The 20,493-nt window shown below is 33.3% G+C and overlaps 1 protein-coding gene across 1 annotated transcript in view; it reads right to left on the bottom strand.

Annotated features, from left to right (window-relative positions):
• The window catches only part of Reck (reversion-inducing-cysteine-rich protein with kazal motifs), a 101,809-nt gene that overhangs the window by 60,329 nt on the left and 20,987 nt on the right, over positions 1-20,493 (bottom strand). The window contains exons 3-4 of the mRNA XM_089597305.1: positions 11,922-12,005; positions 10,180-10,216 (exon numbers count right to left, since the gene is read on the bottom strand). Coding sequence (XP_089453431.1) covers positions 10,180-10,216; positions 11,922-12,005 — 121 coding nt within the window. The remainder of the gene's footprint in view (positions 1-10,179; positions 10,217-11,921; positions 12,006-20,493) is intronic.

Below are 20,493 nucleotides of genomic sequence, written 5' to 3'. Positions count from 1 at the left end.
CAAGTTTGTAGTACTGGTTATTTATGACTAGCAGCCCCCCGTCTCGGCTTCGCCCGAGACTTACTAAATAAAACACCGTAGTGTATTGACATGCAATGTGGAACGTTTTCAGTTAGAAATTTTACACTTATTCCTGACACATCTCAGAACAAAAATTTTCTTATTAAAAACATATTTTTTTGGAATCCATATAGTTTATTTGGTTAAGTATTAACGTGTGAAAATTCAAAACAATAATTATGCTGAAAAGTACCGTGCGTTCTTTATGCCATAAAATAATCGGTGGCCATAAGGAGCCGTTGATTTACAGTTTCTCCCGTGTAATTCACGAAAAGGGCTAGTTTTTAAAGCTGTTAAGATTTTAAACTCCCAAAAAATTTATATTAAAAAAAAATTTTTTTTCTCTTATCTCACAACTTTATTACCAGAGCAACAAAGTCTTGGACCTTAAACCCTACATTTTTTATTGCCACAAAAACACAAATACATTTTCTACTTATTTAAAAATCTGAAGTAGGATCTTTAAAGATTTCAGAGATTGCTGTGAGGGTACAATGAAAAGCTGATCTCTCACGTAATGGATTCTTTATTTGTCGATTTTGACGCTGCTGTTTCAATCTCGATAAATTTTCTGCGTCAGTTTCTTGACGCCTAAGTAAAATTGTATTTATTAGATACATTTGAAGTTTTTCTTCTAATTCACCCTCTTGCGACTTTTGGCATGCTTAAAATTTTTGTGACCTCTAAAGGCTGTTTTCTGTCAACTTTCTTAAGTTCTAATATTTTTGTTGGCAAGGTAGTTCGACGTCCGATGGCCCTAAAAAAGACCAGTGAGCTTCTTAAGTCAACTCTTTCTTGACTGCAGTTAACAGCAATTGTGACTGGCTGGATACCTCAGGGTGATCTTCTCTGGCTTGCTGTTGAAGACCCAGACTGATCGGGAGAAAAATTACTAAGTCCGAAGCTTTGGAGCTAGTTGTAGTGCTCTTTCCCAACGTCTTCCGGTATACGTCGAAGACGTTGGTGTCTAAAGCACCTTTTTTATTTCCAGATTCAGTTGTTTTGGTGATCTTAGATGGAGAGATTGGTTAGTAATACTTGTCCAGTGGAGGCTGTCCCGTTGGCTCAAGTTTTTTTTCCTTCATAGCTGTTATAGGTTTGCCCAGCGCAAACCTTGGAGAGGATCAGTGATTCCTGGTTGAATGCTTAGAGTCGAGAGGGTAGTATAGGGTCGTTGGTCACCGGGTTTTCCAGCCTTGCGAAGAACAACTCCGCAGGTGACGTATGCTAGTGAATGGCTGACTTGGTTTAATAGTGCCCGTCTTTAGTTAATGTCTTTTAGTCGACGAATCGCTTCCGGAAATGGTAATAAAAATGTATTTGTTGGCAAGGTAGTTTAAACTTAGGTGGATCTTAAAAAGAACCGAAGAAATTGATGGTTAAGTAGGGAACGTAAATACTTATAATGGCCCTAAAAAGTGCCAGTGGTGAAACTTCCAGCTATTCGTTATTCCCGATGATGAAGAGCTGGCTACGGGTAGCTTGATTCTTACCCTGGGAGTCTCTATGTACGGAGACTGTGATGGAGGGAGGTAACGCTGCTGTTCAAGGATATCTCGTCTTCGGGTCGTTCCCCGAATAACCAACCGCTCATCGTTAGATATGAACATGTGCGTAAGCGCGTTGGGGACGCGGCGACTAAGAAGGTAGCCGTTGTGGCTGCCCGTGCTCCTCAGAGCTGTTTTCCCTGGCTTACATTTGTAGCCAAAAATTCTCTGACTGTACCAGGCGGGATGGTGGGGCTGCCACACAACTCTGAAGAGTTGGTACAGATTGTGCTCTGGCTAGATATGTCTCCTGGTATTATGCTGGAGACGTCATCGGTTGGAATGACTTTTTTTTCGATCGCACTCGTCGAGATTCAGGGTGAATGGAAACGTAGGTAGGTCCCTTTCCCCTTAGAGAAGAGTGTCGTCCGTAACTGGGATATCCAGCTGTAGGACTATAATCTCCATTGTCTATGCAGCTCGTTTAACTGCCGAAGCACGACTGCATCAGTTACCGAGACGCTCTGGCCTATTATAACCACACTTATTTAATTCTGTTGCAGGTAGCCTTGATTTTATGTCGACGCTACCTAGCGGATTTTACTGAACTAAAGTGAAAATCTGGCGTATTTATGCAAAACTTTCAGCTCATTTATTGCTATTGTTATTTAATTTTTTAAGATAAAAACTATACTAAAACCATTTAGGAAGCATCACGAATCAGTGTGCAAAATTTCAGCTAAATCGGTTCAGTAGTTTTCGCGGTTAGCGATTACAACAGTTTTAGCGAATTTGCTTTATATATTAGTAAGATGTCGGAATTTAAAACGATTTTTGCAATATACTTAACTTCTGTAAAATTTGTGCATTTTTGTTTCATACCCACATACTTATATATCGGTTATCGATTAAAAATTATATACATTTGTCTATGAGTCATACTACGAAAAACAAAATACATCTTGGCCTGATACAAACGAGGGCTGGAGTTTTTTTTTTAATTTTTAAAGCATTTTTTTTTATTCGTTACAGGGACATGTTATGTTTTTTGGATTTTTAGTGAAAAAAAATTAACTTTTGATAAAGAAAATACTTTTTATTATTATTAAGAAATTTAATTGAAAAAATCGTGAGCCTGTATTACTGGCTTTCTATGATAAAAAAAATTGTGAAAAATTTTGCAATGCATTTTCGTATGTAGAGTTTGTGTACATTTTTGTTTTATAGTTACGCACATATGTATTGATTATTGATTACTGATGGTATATTTCATGTATTTATTAATATGTATTAGTCATTCTACGAAAACTGGTATGTTTTAAGGACCAAAATAGAGAAACACTTCAAACGTATTTTTAATTGTTAAAATAATTTTTTTTCTTTTGTCGCAACGTGATGTACTATAACAGAAAAATCATGAATATGGATTTCAATGGAGGTGACACCATTTTTCCGCGATTAACATGCTGTTAATATATATATCTTACTAATATATAAAGCAAAGTCGTTAAAACCGTTGTAATCGCTAACCGCGAAAACTACTGAACCGATTTTGCTGAAATTTTGCACACTGATTCATGACACTTCCTAGATGGTTTTAGTATAGTTTTTATCTTAAAAAATTTAATAACAATAGCAATAAATGAGCTCAAAGTTTTGCAAAAATACGCCAGCTTTTCACTTTAGTTCAGTAAAATCCGCTAGGTGGCGTCGACATAAAATCGAAGCTACCTGCAACATAATTAAATAAGTGTGGTTATAATAGGCCGGAGCGTATCGATAGCTGTATAGTCGAGCTACGGCAGCTCAACAAGCTGTTCAGAGAACGCTGGTGATAGTCCTGCAGCTGGGTATCCCGGTTACGGACGACACCCTTCTCAAGGGAAGGGGCCTAAGTGTCCCTTCACCCCGAATCTCGACGAGTGCGATCAAAAAAAAAAAATTATTTCCAACCGATGCCGTCTCTGCCACAATACCAGGAGACATATCTAGCCGGAGCACAATCTGCTCCAACCCATCAAAGTTGTGAGGGAGTTACACCATCCCACCTGGTGCAGTTAGAGAGTTTGTGGCTACGAATGTAAGCAAGGGAAGAAAACAGCTCTGAGCTCTGAGGGGCATGGGCAGCCACAACGGCTGCCTTCTTGGTCGTCGCGTCCCCAACGCGCGTACCCACATGTTCCCGTCTAAAGATGAGCAATTGAGCGGTTGGTTATCCGGGGAACGACCCGAGACGAGATATTCTTTGGTCAGCAGCGTACCTCCCTTTATCACAGTCTCCGTATATCGAGACTCCCAGGGTAAGAATCAAGCAACCGTAGCCAGCTCTTCATCATCAGGAATAAGAATAGCCTGGAAGTTTCACCACTGGCGCTTTTTAGGGCCATTATAAGTATTTACGTTCCCTACTTAACCATCAATTTCATCGGTTCTTTTTAGCATCCACCTAAGTGTAAACTACCTTGCCAACAAATACATTTTTATTACCATTTCCGGAAGCGATTCGTCGACTAAAAGACTATATTAACTAAAGACGGGCACTATTAAACCAAGTCAGCCATTCACTAGCAGACGTCACTTGCGGAGTTGTGCTTCGCAAGGCTGGAAAACCCGGTGACCGACGACCCTATATTACCCTCTCGACTCTAAGAATTCAACCAGGAATCACTGATCCTCTCCAAGGTCTGCGCTGGGCAAACCTATAACAGCTATAAAGGAAAAAAACTTGAGCCAACGGGGCAGCCTCCACTGGACAAGTATTACTAACCAATCTCCCTATCTAAGATCATCAAAACAACTGAATCTGCAAATAAAAAAGGTGCTTTAGACACCAACGTCTTCGACGTTATACCGGGAGACGTTGGGAAAGAGCACTACAACTAGCCCCAAAGCTTCGGACTTTGTAATTTTTCTCCCGATCAGTCTGGGTCTTCAACAGCAAGCCAGAGAAGATCACCCTGAGGTATCCAGGCAGTCACAATTGCTGTTAACTGCAGTCAAGAAAGAGTTAACTTAAGAAGCTCACCGGTCTTTTTTAGGGCCATCGGACGTCGAACTACCTTGCCAACAAATGTATTAAAATTAACAAAGTTGACTGAAAATAGCCTTTAGGGGTCATAAAAGTCGTAAGCATGCCAATAGTCGCAAAAGGGTATATTGGAAAGAAAACTTCAAATGTATCTAATGAATACAATTTGAGGCGTCAAGAAACTGACGCAGAAAATTTATCGAGATTGAAACAGCAGCGTCAAAATCGTCAACTTAAGAGTCCATTACGTGAGAGATCAGCTTTTCATTGTACCCTCACAGCAATCTCTGAAATCTTTAAAGATCCTACTTCAGATTTTTTAATGAGTAGAAAATGTATTTGTGTTTTTGTGGCAACAAAAATGTAGGGTTTAAGGTCCAGGACTTTGTTGCTTTGGTAATAAAGTTGTGAGATGAGAAAAAAAATTTTTTTTTAATATAAATTTTTTGGGGGTTTAAAATCTTAACAGCTTTAAAAAATAGCCCTTTTCGTGAATTACACAGAAGAAACCAAATCAACAACTTCTTATAGCCATCGATTATTTTATGGCATAAAGAACGCATGGTACTTTTCAGCATAATTATTTTTTTCAATTTGTACACCTTATTATTTGACCAAATAAACTACATGGATTCCGAAAAAATATCTTTTTAATAAGAAGATTTTTGTTCTGAGATGTATCGGGAATATGTGTAAAATTTTCTAACTAAAAATGTTTCACATTACATGTCAACACACTACGGTGTTTTATTTAGTAAGTCTCGGGCGAAGCCGAGACGGGGGGCTGCTAGTATATATATATATATATATATATATGTATACACATAATCTATATAAATCTAATTTTAACATGTAAATTACGAAAAAAGGGAAAACCTACATTTATGATTTTTCTCTCATAGTAGGTGAGATTGCGAGTAAATTAAGCCTGATTTCAAGTCTTTGCAGTAGCTATTTTTCTATACATACTTGCTAATTTGTTTTACTCATGGTTATAGATACTGATTACTTAAAAAATTTTATAAGTTAACTATGCAATTGTAACAGCTCAAAATTATTTTAGCTAAGCTAATAGAAAAATCTCTGTAAACGTATATTTAGCAGGTCTGCGTGCATTTTTAATTAAAAAAAACTCTTAAACTCAATACTATGATAACCTACGAATATTTATAAAGTAATCCAATTTTTATTTTATTTGTTTTTTGATAAGAATGAAACAGAAACATGTTTTAACAGTTTTTAATAAAGTGATTTTAAGATATTTATTTCTAGTATCCTTTCCTGTATCCTCAATCCAACTACATCAAGATTTGTTGAGAGATATTTTACATAATGTATTGGTAAGTTCCTAACTGGATTTTCACGTATTATGTGTATAAATGTGTGTCTATTTCAAAAAATCTTTTACAAATTAAATGATTGTTTAAAATTTTTTACTCCTGTATGTATCACTGTATAAATATTAGACGATGCAAAGTTCTATAGATTCTACAAATTGTGTACAAAATCAGAGTTGTGCTCTTTGAAAAATATTATTTCTAATTGCTATCGTATTTGATTATAGACATCTTCTGTTTAAAATGAATTTTTTACAAGTCCTTATCGCTTTTCATTGTAACTTGTATTATTTGACATAACCTGCTTCCCGATTTTTACTACAAGTTAATATCGTTATACAGTTTATTGTAACAATAACAAAATGGATAGAGAAGTGGTGAGTTATTAGGAAATATTAAAATTTTTATATAAAATCGGCATTACATAAAAAGTAACTTTATTATAAAGGCAAACATCATTCAACTGCCAGGCAAACGACAAAATTCGTTTAAGTACTACTATGAAGGATATGAATATCACATTGATAGCAATAACATAAATATCTTTCGGTGTTCAAGTCGTTCTACTACGTACTGTATAGGAATGCTTAAAATTGATGAAAACAACCACATTCTAGAAAGAACTGCTCATAATATTTGTCACCCAGATTTTGACTTTGTACAAAAAAAGATGTTTAAGGCTGAGTGTATAAGAAGATGTCTCGAAGAAAATACAAACTTATCAAACATTTTTGATAACGTCAGCATAACGTAAGTATTATCAAAAAATGCAAATTTTTGTTACCATTTTAACAATTTATTGTAATCATCAGTTATTAAGAACCTTAGTCATTAAAACATATTACGTACTTCTAACAAAATTTAAACTCACGACCACGTCAATAAATTTTCAGAATTTTTAAACAGATATTTAATAATAACTAACACATAGAGAGCAGAACTTTAAGGAAGTCCTAAACCAGATAGAATTAACATCGCAATGAAGCTAAAACTTTAGGGAAGGATAATAAATAGCCAAAAAATGACTTAGTTAAATTTTTAGGACATGGGGTTGCTTCAGAAGCAAGAAACAAATATTTATGTATTGAAAAAACTTAACATGTAACCTTATAGGAAATCACAGTTTTACTGGCTTTTATTACTTATAACTTATTAATTAACATTGCAATTCGAACGAAAAAATTCTCGACGATCAAAAAATATCTAACAATTATTTTTTGATTTTGAAAAAGTAGCGAGGATGTTTACCCAATACAAAATAAATTTATAAGCTGACTGAAAACTATTGAAGGTTATGTTTTCGCGTGAGCGTGAGAAAGGCAGACAACACATCAAACAGTCGTATGCACAGCATACGCACGCAGTTTGTACTTTAGCGAGGGATAGAACTCCCTTAACAGAAACTTATTTCAACTTTCCAAAATGGACCTTTTATCCTCTCTGGCCCTTCCATGAAGCTGAAACTACCCACTAGAGCTAGCTGCTGTACTATTCTATCTTAAAAAGGAGAATAATTTCGAATGAAACCTTTTATTCGGTTTGTGATTGGTTCAAGCTAAGATCACGTGGTTATAATTCTAATTGACATTCGCGGGTTTTGTAAAAATATACAATTCGGGAGTCATGACTAGAATAATTCTTTTTATTTACGAAATGTAATTAAAATTACAACTTCATTAAATTATCCTTGGTTTGGACAATAAGTGAAATGTAAGATATGAAGAATAGTAATAACATTATAACGTATAGGTGAAGTATGTTTTTAGTAAGATAAAAATAGACGTACAGCTAAATGGAAATAATTAAATGATCAAACAGTCAATACTATTTGTAAATTTAAAAACTACTCATGGAAATATGTATCATTAGAAAATATTAATGAGTGCGCGAAGCGCACCTGATCTGTCTAGTAAATAAAAAACAACAAACAAATTTTTTTTGTGTATTAAAATTTTAAGATTTAAATGGGGTGATTCTCTTACTTTTCAATCCTAAACAATACTTCAGTAGTTGAATTACAGCTTATATGTTATTACGGTATATTGTTACTTATTGTCAAAAAAAGCTTAAAAGAAGGATGTTTCACAAAAATAAAAATATTTTAATGTTTGGTAGATTTAACAGTGCTTAGATTCTCTCTCTTTCAATGATTATAGTAAATCGTTAAAAATAACGTAAAAAAAACTGCTGCCAATTCATTGGCACAAAAATTCCTCATTTTTTTTTCATTTACAATAAATATTTATAAGTAGAGCTTTTTCGCTAAAATGTATTCATAACTTTTTTAATAATATGATTGGTGCATTGAACCAAGTTTACATAGTTATTCTTTCAGTATTTAACACAACTGAATTGGTCCTATACACGCAGTAAAATTATAAAACAGATTCCTCTTCAACAATGCTTTAAAAACTGCTAAAAATACATTATTTGTGATCAAATGAATATATCTTTCCACCAAACGTTGGTTATTCGGTCCAACAAGAGTTTTATTGTCTCTTTTTTAACACAAGATACAACTTAAAGCGTCTAAATATTACAGAAATAGTTACAAATAAATGTTTGCTTACAATAATGCTTCGAAAATTGCTAAATAATATGTTTAAAATATATATAACTCTTAACCAAATGATGCTTAATGGTTCCAACAAAGATTTGGCTGCTAGTTTCAGCTTGATGTGATGATTTAGTAATTATATGATGTAAATTATCATATTCATCAATTTTTTAACAAGATAGAGTAGTTCAAGTTTGATTATTAAGTATCTGAACTAAAAATCTGTAAATATAGTTGCGTGTTTCTGTTCGCACATTGCAAGCATTTTGAGACTTGTATTAGGAAAATTTGAAAACTTCGTCGTAAGTTTAAAATCCATTTTAAGCATTAAACAAGTTTTACGATGACGGTCTTTTATTGAGATACAAAAATTACAAAAATATTTTTACATAAATTAATAGTTACTTAAAGAAGCGTTCTGACATTAAATTGACATTTTACATTATGAAATAGTACGGTTACCAACGCTTAGCAACAACTATTTGAAAAATATAATTTTTATAAGAACGTTATACGTATTGTTATTTAACAAAATTTATCATGGCATATATTTTACATACAGACATCTTGATTGTATGATTCAACATCATATAAGCAGTTCAACATGTTGCAGGTAGGGCTAGTTCTACACAGCGAAAAATAGAAATATTCGGCATAAAATTATTAAACATGCACAATTCAACATCGTGCGAAATTTCACTAGAAAAAAAATTATTCTACATAATCATGGTTACGCATAATATATTCTACATACACAAATAATTATTCAACATAATTTTATTCGACGCAAATGTATTCTGCATAATATATTAAGCCTGACAGAAGTTCGACACAAGTACTTAAAACATGGAGTACAAATATTATGGAGAAAGAGAGTATGTTTAATAATATGCTAAATGATGAATATGCGAATGTAGAAATGTGAAAAGCGGGTATAAAGGATGAAACACATGTTGAATAAGTATCATCAAATGAAGTACTATGTATGAAAAAAACGTGCTGAAAGAGCATATGTTGAATTGAATGATGATATTCAACATTTTTATAAATTTATTCACATATTAAAAAAAATAATGTTGAATTGTTGACATGTGTAAAAAAAAAATTTGTAAAAAACAATTTGGATCGAAATAAAGATTTATAAGTAGCATGTAGAACAGCTGATAAGTTAAACATACGATTGTTTGGCTGACTTTCTACATCGCTTGGTTCTCCATAAGTAAAAAATTTTTTCCACCCATTAAACATGTCAAAATGTAGATACTTTCGACGTATCTATTGTTCTACATCGCACTTTTACTTGTGTAGAATCATCAAATGTTAAATAACGGAATGTTTAAATTGCTTGTGTAGAATATGCATGCTCATGTAGGATTTCCGGATGTAGGATTTACCCCCTCTCGATAATATTATTAATCCACTGTGGCTTTCCGTTAATAAGTTATATAAGTTTCAGGATTCACTGAGAAGTAAAAAACACCTTTTCGATAACGCATAAGCTATTTACTAATACTTTTGTATTACAGAGTTTCGGGAGGGTAATACTAGTAGATGGGGTATTGTTTATGTCATTCTAAAAAGGAATTGATACTTTTTTATTATAAATAACTAATTTATTATCGGATTACATTTAGGATTCATTTCGAGATTTTTAAAACTCTCACTTTTTGAATTGCATGTCGATAGGAGCGAAAAGATCGATTTTCTTACCTTCGATGGTTGTGTTGACGCAAGTCCAGAATTCCACCTGCGTAAGTAAGACAAAAAAATCATTCATAATTTAAAAATACCATTGCATACAATGAAATAAGACGGAACTTCATATAATACAACAGAAGTTATGGAAAGGAGTAAGACGATTTATATCGTCTCACCATGTACACCAATCGACGGTCGTTGAGATGTATCTTATTCGAGTTTTTTTTTTACAGTTTTATTAAAGCATTTATTGGTTCAATATATGGACTCTCTTTTGTCGTTCATTGAAAAATGGTAGTAAAAAATTTTTTTTTCAACATACTTGTAAAAACTTTTTTAAGCCAAAAAGAAGATGAATCCAAAAAGATATTAACGTCAAAACATTAGATATTTTCAATCAAAAAAGATGATTTTTATTAATTTATGGAAGTTTAATAGTATTGTATTGGGAGTGGGGGGCCTACAAGACTGTAATAAAGAATTCATAGAGATATCTATCGATGATATCTATAGCGTTATCCGTAAGTTCTCAATAAAATAGCATTAATAAGTATGAAAAAGTTACGAAATACATTTGAAGACACCTTTCTTTTTCCAGTCTTAGTCGTATAGTGTTAATAGTAAACTTGTTTTTAAAAAATAAATTTCTCAGGGACAGCATAGGTTATCCACGCTTTTATTATAAAACTGTGTTTTAAATTGTTGAAAGTACAAATTTTAAAGGTACAGTACTAAAGTACAAGTTCTCATGGAGAGCTATACAAAGTTGCATATCATTTTTTTAAACGGTTTCTGCAAGTGGTATTGTGAAAAGCCACTGAGCTGCGTGAAAAGTTATGTTGTAAGTAAATATTTATATATCTTCCATGCAATTAGTACAGGAGCTGCAAGCCAATACGGTAACGTTTTGTAATAATGTTTTTTACAAATATTTGATCTATACTTTTCAAGGTACCTATCGATCACTTTAGAATTTCGTTTTTTTAATCAAAAAATTTTATAATTTAATTTTCAAAATGTTTCTCCAAGTTGCTGCAGTGGTTGTCATATTAGTTACATTACTTACAAAAATTGCTTCTGTATGAAATAATTACAGGATTTATAAATTACTATTTTTACTCAGTAAAAACAGTTCTTACAAGAACACTGTTATAATAAGTTCTCTATAGCAGTATAAAATATAATTAGTAAACGTAAATTGTTAACTTTAAAAAATTATTGTTACTATTGGATCTAATCATTTCCAGCATAAAATTGTTAAGCTTACATAATTGTGTGTAATTAAACTTACATCCTTCTGATAAGACTTGGAATTTAAACGTTTAAGAAGTTGTAACTTAATGTTTGTTTGATCATATTATGAGATTTTTTTTGAAGATAATTATCAACTAATGTATTTATCTACATCAAAAGAGAAAAACTTTTTTCTTTAATTTTCACGTTTTTCATTTGAGATTTTCAAAATTTCTTTGTCTCGAAAAAGTTAAGGGGTCTATTCTCTAGCTGCATTTTAGATTACATTAAGAGCGCGTAAACACAATTATGTTTTGACTGATATAATTTTGTCTTAACTTAGAGTATACAAAGAAATCATTAATTTATTAATAGTTACTTTCCTTTATTTCTTTCGTATTCAACGACTTTGTTGAATCGAATTTTGAATAATTTAAATAAGAGTGTTACATTTTGGCGTCATAGATGTGTGGAAAAATTATTTTGAAAACACATTTAGGTAAGATAACTGAAACGCTCACCAGTTCTGCGGAGCAAAACTCAGAGAAAACTCTAGTTGCATTATCTCTTGCGTATGGATCTGATCCCAAAGACACCAATGACAGCTGAAAAGTAAAATATATAACAGTATTAGTTGATTGTTCCAACTCGCACTTGTATTTTGTAATAACACTAAAATGAGTGTATCTATAGTATTTCATAAGGAATAAAACAGCTTCAATTGCAAAAAATTCAAAGTTTTGCATCACCTATTGTAGAATATTATTGACAAAAAAAATTTATGATTTGCGATGATAGTGGATACTTTAATTCCATCAAAGCTTTAACTTTGCTTCCTTTGATTCGTTGAATAAACAAACATTCTTTGTCAATCAACAGTTTGAAAATCTCTCATGAATGTAAATTGCAACACCGATACCTCGAACCACAGTGACCTGTACATATAATTTCTGCAGAATTTCGTATACAAGCCTGCACCTCGATTGAAATTCAAATTCAACTCAAGCAAGACCATAATACAAGAGTAAAAGTAAAACAAAAAGGGAATGATTCCTTAAAATGTAGGAATTGATCCCCCCTTGTTCCCCTTTGCAGCGAGAGCAGTTGTAGCTGGCTCATTAGCTATGCGTTTGAGGTACCCGTGCGCATACTTACATCCTGCGCCAGAGAAAAAAAAAAGAGAGGAGCCGCAGCCGAACGACATTGTGTACATACATGATAGGTCTCGCGTCTCATCGGCCATTCCTAAAGTGTATACCTCATTCCACGAACCCCCAACTAAATAACCCTCCTACATAACAAATACGTGTTACACAGACACGGAGTCGTGGAACTATCTAAATGTATGTATGTACTCATAGATGCATATATAAATGTACTTTTATATGCGCATAAGTACAATAGACGATGATTGATTTTTATGTTTTCGGATGCTTTTTCTTTGGAAATAAATACTATAGAATATTAATCTCTGGCACAACAAATTCAGTGGTGTAAGAAATTTTCTTTTTTTTCTTTTTTTTTTCAACATCAAATTGGTTGGGACATTCTCAGGGTTTTTATTGTTACAGGATCAGTTAAATAAATCTTTATAACAATTTGCAAAATTTTAGAAAGTGGTATATATTTTCGTAGGGTAACAAATATGTGATACTTTTAATTATTACCACGAATTGTATCTTAATTCCTATTTTAACCAAAATCACCGGGCTCTTTCTGGGAAGTGAATTGATGCTAGGCTATCATGATGAATGCATACAATTGGACGAAACGGTATACAACAAATAATTAGCTAAAAATTTTATACATAAAAATAACGTAAGTTTTTTTTTAAAAGTATAATTAGGGCATGTTGTAATCAAATATTAATCATAAAGTAACAGAAATATTTTTTTTTATAACTCGTTACTTATGTAATATCCAAAGCAGTAATCAATAAAAAAAATTTTTTCACTTTTTTTAATGTTATAAATTAAGTAAAAGGATACAAATTATATCCACAATTTGTTAATAAAACTGATGTAGTAATACTAACAAAATCACTGGGTGGTTCAGTCAAATCAATAACAAAAATACAAGGTACTCAATAATTATAATAATTATTGAGAAATTCCAGTAAAAATTACTGTGCTGCATAGTTAACAGGATCTATGATGCCCATAATCGAAGACAATTACTGTTTGATCAATTAAAATTGATTTGGGAACAGTGAAAATTATAGTAACAATAGTAAAAATTATAGTGCTGGAACGGTAAAAATAAGTGAATTTTAAAAGTCTAGTTAATAAAATTTACTTACCTCAAAAAAAATTGTAGGTAAGGTTAGTAATTTTTACCATTCCAGCACCATACATTTTTAATGTTGTACCTATAATTTATACTATTTCAACTATAACTATCCTGATTTAGATAATTTATTTTTTTTTTAGGAAGGATTATGGGGCTACATCAATCGAAATAAAAAAAAACTATTCAATTTCGTGCAGTTATCAAGGTTTTTACCCTCGAGATCATTATACTTAAAAATACGTGCGCAAAATATATATCAAAGAGGTAAGCGGAAAAGCAGCGTATCGCGATGAAAAAACAACCTTTGAAGTGCGCCTGGCTAATAGAACGAACGAGCCTTTAAGCCCCCCCCCCCATTCAAAATAAAAACAACGTGGTGGAATGAAAGGACCGCAGAGTCTTTGGGGATCTGTTATTGTATTTGCAGCCGCAAGGCAACATGTGAAAATGTAAAAATAGACGATTTTCCGAGTGATATCGTGCAAGCTCATGTGACACGGGGGGGACACGCGTGTGCGTGTACCTATATATGTTCACATAGGTATATATTACACGTGAAATGTTCTGCCAGCATCAAAAGGTATACGAAAATAGAGTCAGTCTTTGTTGACCCTCCTTCTCCATCTCTCTTTTTCTCTCTCTCTCTCTCTTGACATTTTTTTCTGTTTTATCTCTTTTTTTTTCTTTTTTCTCAACTACTTATGACACACGTACACATACTTTTTTTTGTATAAGCATGCGTCACACCTACTCTTTGTTTTTTCGTTTCTCCCTCACTTTGGAGTCAAAGCTGAAGAGGAAGAGCGATGAAAGGAGGCCTTTGTGGCCGAGGTGTTTTTCGTAATTGGCGCGATGGGAGATGATCTCGATGGTCGTGACACTTGAAGCTTGAAATAAGCTCGTCAGCAGATTACTTATTGACGCAGCCGTTTAGCGTTTTTTTTCTTTTTTGTTCCGGTTTTTGAGCTTGTATTTCCGGGTTGTGATGTTTTTCAAGGGTAATGGAAGAGAAAAGGGCTTTTTTTTTTTTTTTTTGACGAGTAAGGGGAAAACTTGTGAGACATCTACTTAACGCTGTTTGTGTAAATAGGAGGAGACTGATTGACAGTTTCAGCGGTTCTGGTGATTTAGGTGTGTTTGGTATATTTTGTTTTTTTTTTGTACATGTTTGTATTTCAATACGTACATGTTTGATTAGTATTTTAGATTTTGTTTGCATTCTTGAGGTGATTCATCGTAACACTTCTGCTGCTGCTCAAATATAATTTGTAGATTTTGTGGGAGTGTTGATTGGGTATTTAGAAAACCAATAGATATAAGTAAAATAACAAGGAATGTATGTATGGTCGTTTATGGTGTAAAGCTTAATTCAGAGGGCGCCAGTACGTAGGTACCTGCTAACGTGCCAGTCCTGATTCCTAATTCATAGATTCATGGATATATTCGGATGTACGTATGCATTTTCTGAGTGTGTTCGTACGTGTACATGTAAGTATGTATATAATATCTATAGATTTTTTTTTTTTACATTATAGTGCTCTACGTCCGGCTCCTTTGATGAGGGCACTACTATGGGCACTTAGCACTTGGAAGAAGGAAGGGAAGAAGGATGGGAGGCCTCCCAATACAGGAGGGGGATAGGGGGAATTAGGCAATTTTTGCTGCGAGAAGGTTGCCTAAACCCTCCTCGAGGAGCATTGCGTGGTGAAAAAGCACATGTGAAAAATCACAGAGGCACTTGCCCGAAAAGTCGCACTGGCCAGGAATCGAACCACGGTCTCCCGCGTGCCAATCCACGACCTAGCCGACTGAGCCACCGCGCGCTCCATATCTATAGATAGTCACAAAGTAGTGCATTTATTTGAAAGCCTTATTAAGTCCTTAAGGAGGCTTGGGCGTTTGGTGTCGTATCTATTGAGGGACCCCTGTGGGGTACTTGTCATACAAATGATTCTTTGTAATATTTTGTTTATAATCATTTTGATTATACACATGTGTGAGCAAAATAGCAATAATACGCGGAAAAGTCATTGGAAAAATCGATATTAAAAAATTTATTAGTTTTCCCGAGGTACCTTGTGTAATGATGACGGCCCTGCCACGATAAAGCTGACAACACTGTACTCTCTTGCTCTCATCTGCTATTATATATCTATACTTGTGTTAGACTTAAATTTTCATGCTTGTATGTTTATGAATGTACAGCGCGTGCGCACTTACAGCACCTGAACAAAACAATTCTCATGTTCGATGTTTTCCTCGCTATTTTCTCAAAATTTAACGTGTTGATCCTATTATTTTTTTTACATAATAGATTCTTTACACTTTCAAGTACATGTACCAATTTAATGTGTGGGCCCACAGCTTTTTATTGCGGTACGGTAGTCTATTGGATTTCGGGTTCCGTAAGGTTGCGTGTTAAAATGACGAATTTTCACAAGCGATTTTCTCGAAAATAAATGTGTTGACCTACCTATTTTGTTTTCCTAAAAAAATCTAGCAAACTTTATCTATATAATCTCTGAATTTCAGACCTAGCCAGCATTTAATTCAAAATCGCCCAAGCCTCCTTAAAGGCTTTTATAACTACATAATATAACATTATTAAATTACATTGTATTGAAAACTGTGGGTTGGATCTTAAAACTCATTCTTAATCCTGATGTTGGTGTGGTGAATTGGGTTCCGGAAAAGACCATCAGAAAAAATCTGAGTGCCCCAACCGGGAATCGAATAGATAGCCACAAAAACACAACATAGCAACGACAGACCAAATGAAAAGACAATGGGACACGGATGCGTATAGAGAGACACATGGATGTACTAATACACCCATAAAACAGGACTGGCAAGTCCAGGCACCCTCTGGATTGAGCTTTATGCCATACATTTCTCATTGCATAAGTGCAAGACTGATTTATGGACCAGTTCATTAAACCATCGAGTATATACGCTGACATTTGATATGCACATGCTTTTTATCATCTAGTGTGACTCTTTTTCATTATTTGTTATTTTTTTGCTTGCGATGGTACATTTTGTTTCAAATTAAGCATTCCGATATGTTATCATAATTCTAATTAAGATTTTTATACTGATATTTTCAATAACCCTTTATTCGCAACCTTGCGCGTTAGTGAACTGATATCTTCATTGTTACATGATGCGATTTTGAATTTTTAGCATCCTGACAACAAACACTGTATTTACGAAAACTAATTCGTTGGTAAAATAGAAGTTCATGAAGGCCTATTATTTCAATGCAAATTAGAACTTAAAAAAAAAAAAATTCTTACTGTGAGTAATTTTGTAATTGAAATACCTTTAGTAGGAACATTTTTATTTTTACATATCTTCCGGAACATGGAATAACTTGTGGAAATGAAATGAGGGTTATTTCTTAATATCTTTTTAAGTTTTTCGATGCATTTTTCTCAGATCCCAAATAAAAACATACCTTTTTTTCGAATTTCACAATAAAGATTGTTGTTTGTAATAAATTTTTTTTTAAAGTCACACTGATTTTCCGCAATAATACCTGACCTTAAAAAAATTACTAAGTATATGAAAATTTTTTATTTTTGTCTGTAAAAAAATGCGAATTAAAAAGAAAAACTTACGCATTGACCGTATTTTAAAGCTTTTCAACTTCAAAATGAGAAAAAATAAATTTCTTGTCTTGTTAAGCACAACCAATGTATGGAAAAGCCATTTTGTCGAAGCAAAAAGTGTAACCACTTAAAAATCGTCTATTTTCAATGTAACACAAAATTTGAACCTAGTATGGGGGTAATCTGACTGTGAGTTGGTCACATGATGTAAAAATGGAAATATGTATGTACATTATTAAGTTTTTCGACTAACTCAAGTAATTATTATCCAAATGTAGGCTCAAAATTTGTTAGTAGTTTTAGGTTGAACGTCTTAGCTGATGGCTTAGATTAAGGCAACTTCCATCGACAGGAACAATTTCCACAGTATTTTTAGTGTAGCGTTTTGAGACAAAAAAACCAGTTTTTCATAGATAACTTTTTTTACGTACATTCTACACGTCTGGATTTGGAGACAGAGTCTGTATCTTGTATATCTCGTTAAAATACAACTTTTTTGTATCATACATTTTGCTCTAAATCACAATGCAGATGCTTTATAATGCAAATGCATACAAAAACAGCGAAAAATATGTTTTTTGCCTGTTACTTACAGAAATTAATTCAAATTTTACAACAAAATGTTAAGTACGAAAATTGTAGACCTCATTGAAATAAAATTTTTTTGTAGAGTAAGTTTTTCTGTAAAGAGATTTTTTAGTGATTTAATCGTAGAAAACCGTTTCCAAATTGCCAAAAAATCGTTTTACGCTGTCTAATTTTTTCTTTTTCGAACTTTTCCCGATGAAATAAATTTGTGAAAAAATCTGCATTCAGCGGGAATCGAACCCAGGACCCTTAGAACAGCGTAGTATCAGTAACAGGCACGCTATTACTACTGAGCCAACGCCGTTTCTGTCACTTGCTAATTTATTCGTTTAATTTTGGAAAAATAATAACAGGTATTCGTTAAAGAATCGCTTACAACATCAAACGATCCAAATTTGGAACCCCACGCTCAATTTAATCTCAGTCTTATTTTCCAGCACACTTGTACAAAAAATGTGTATTATGAAAACGCATACTTAAACCCACACGTAGAAAGTGACGAGCAGTCCTGAAAAGCTCTAAAGCCCCTTTTCTCTGCCGATCAGTCAATTGCACCGCAGTAAGGGGTGTAGGTATATATAAGTACTAGCGGTGACGAACATCAAAGGAGATCGCAAAGACTTTGCACGAGCATAAAAGCGCGCGCAAAGAGCAGAGTCTATTTCGCCCGAATAAAACGATGAGTTGGCGAAAAATAAACAGCAGAGACAGAGTCGGGCAGGCTCTTTCTCTTCGTTAGGCTAATGAAAGGTCTGTATATGCTAGTGTGCGGTTACTGTTGGTAAAAGAAGAGCTTAAAGGGCTCGCACGCGCGGTCGTAGACGCATTCCGTCGTGGGTTCTATTACCTCTTGGATTTTTTCTTCTCCTAAAGTACCTAAATCCACTGAGATTTCTAAGTTTTTTTAATCAAGGGAGAGGGTGTGCTGATAAAAATTGGTGATGCCATGACTTTTCTTTTGTCAATGGATCGAATGGTTTGGCGTGTATGTTATTTAGTAACGTCATTTTTAGATATTTAAAAAAAAAACTTTTTAGCTGCACGTAAGTATCAATGTCAAAAAATGTTGAGTCCAAAAAAAGAATTGTAATCAAATATTATCATTAATATGAAAATTATTATTTATATAAATTTCTTCAAATCATATGAATACATTAGATTGAAACATTAAAGAAAAGTTTCAAGAAGTTTTGTAGGGGCTGAATGTTACAGAAAATTGAAGCTTAACAAAAAAAATTTCCATCTAAAATAGTTATTTTATTTCCAAACTCATTGATTAAAAATATTTACTGATAATAGCTTTGAGTGTTAGTATTTAATGTTCAACAATTTTTTCATACGGGTATTTTAGGCTTTTATAGAAACTGATTGTTTTTAAATGGGTCTTGTTTAATTATGTCTTTGAATCACTTAACACCCACTCACTGTTTGTAGCTGCTTAAAAATTTAAATAAAAAACTTCTGGCTTCGTTTGAATAATTTTCACACGTACAACGAAGCAAATTTATTAAAATTAATCCCATTAAAATGGACATTGAAAACAATAATTTTAATTGAAAATTGACTTTCCAAATACGTTGATTACAAAACAAATAATAATAAATTATTAACTGCAATTTATTTTCTCTCTCAATACATTTACTAAAGATATTTACATTAATGAACAGGTTAAGGTAGAGCTTGTAAACAGCACAAACATTTCAAATTTTAACCGAGGAATGCTTTTTTATTAGTCGGAATAACGATTTAAGCCCATCAAGGAATTTAAAGAAGGCCATTAGGATGAAATTTTCTTTGATCTTTGATCATAAAAGTGCAAGAAAGGGACATCATTATTAACACAAAAATGGCGTAAGCAATTATCATTTTGTTTATTTCTCAACACGTCTAGCACATTACAAATCGTCTAACTTATGTAAAAAGTTACCCCCAAAAAGCAGACTCAACTAAATGATCATTTACATTCACATTACGCACCTAAGAGACGGTAACTTACCGCGAGGGTACTCTCAGAGCGGAATACAATAATAAAGATCTTGTACTTATCCTGTGGCATGAACTTCTTTGAACTTTGTAGTACACAGTTACACTCTCACACACATATATGCATTCTGCGAAAAAAAAAAAAATCTGCAAAATTCATGAGAGATAGAAAGAGGAAAAAGTTATGTATCACATCCTGTGGGTGGTTGTTATCTTCAGCTTCGTCGGGACAATGTAGTTTGCGCTGCAACGTACCTTTCTGTTCATCGCAGAAAAGAAATTTTGAAGAAGAGTGGTCACGTTAAAAAAAATTGAATTCAGTACAAAATGCAACTCCATTCGTTTAATTATAATTGATAAAAGGGTGGTCTGTAGGACTACGTCCAGTTGAAGAAAATAACCTTCCATCCCAGCAGGGTGTGGGATTATATTTATGTATGTGAGGTATGGCAGGTAAAATTGAGCATTTCTAATTTGGGTTCACACTATCTCATAACTTTCTCAGAGATTTTCTCATATACGAGTAATGTATAAGATTTTGTAGATTTTTCGTCTGATGCAATGATTACAAGATTATTGTAACCGAATGATATTAAGGTTGATTATTCGTTTTTGGGGGTAC

The sequence above is a fragment of the Copidosoma floridanum genome, unplaced genomic scaffold (genome assembly GCF_036245765.1).
Source record: "Copidosoma floridanum isolate Cflo_tuat_1 unplaced genomic scaffold, Cflo_Japanese_pri ptg000032l, whole genome shotgun sequence".
In the NCBI taxonomy this organism is placed as follows: Eukaryota; Metazoa; Arthropoda; class Insecta; order Hymenoptera; family Encyrtidae; genus Copidosoma; species Copidosoma floridanum.
Note: the sequence above shows the minus strand (reverse complement) of the source record. Positions and strands in the feature narration are given on the sequence as shown.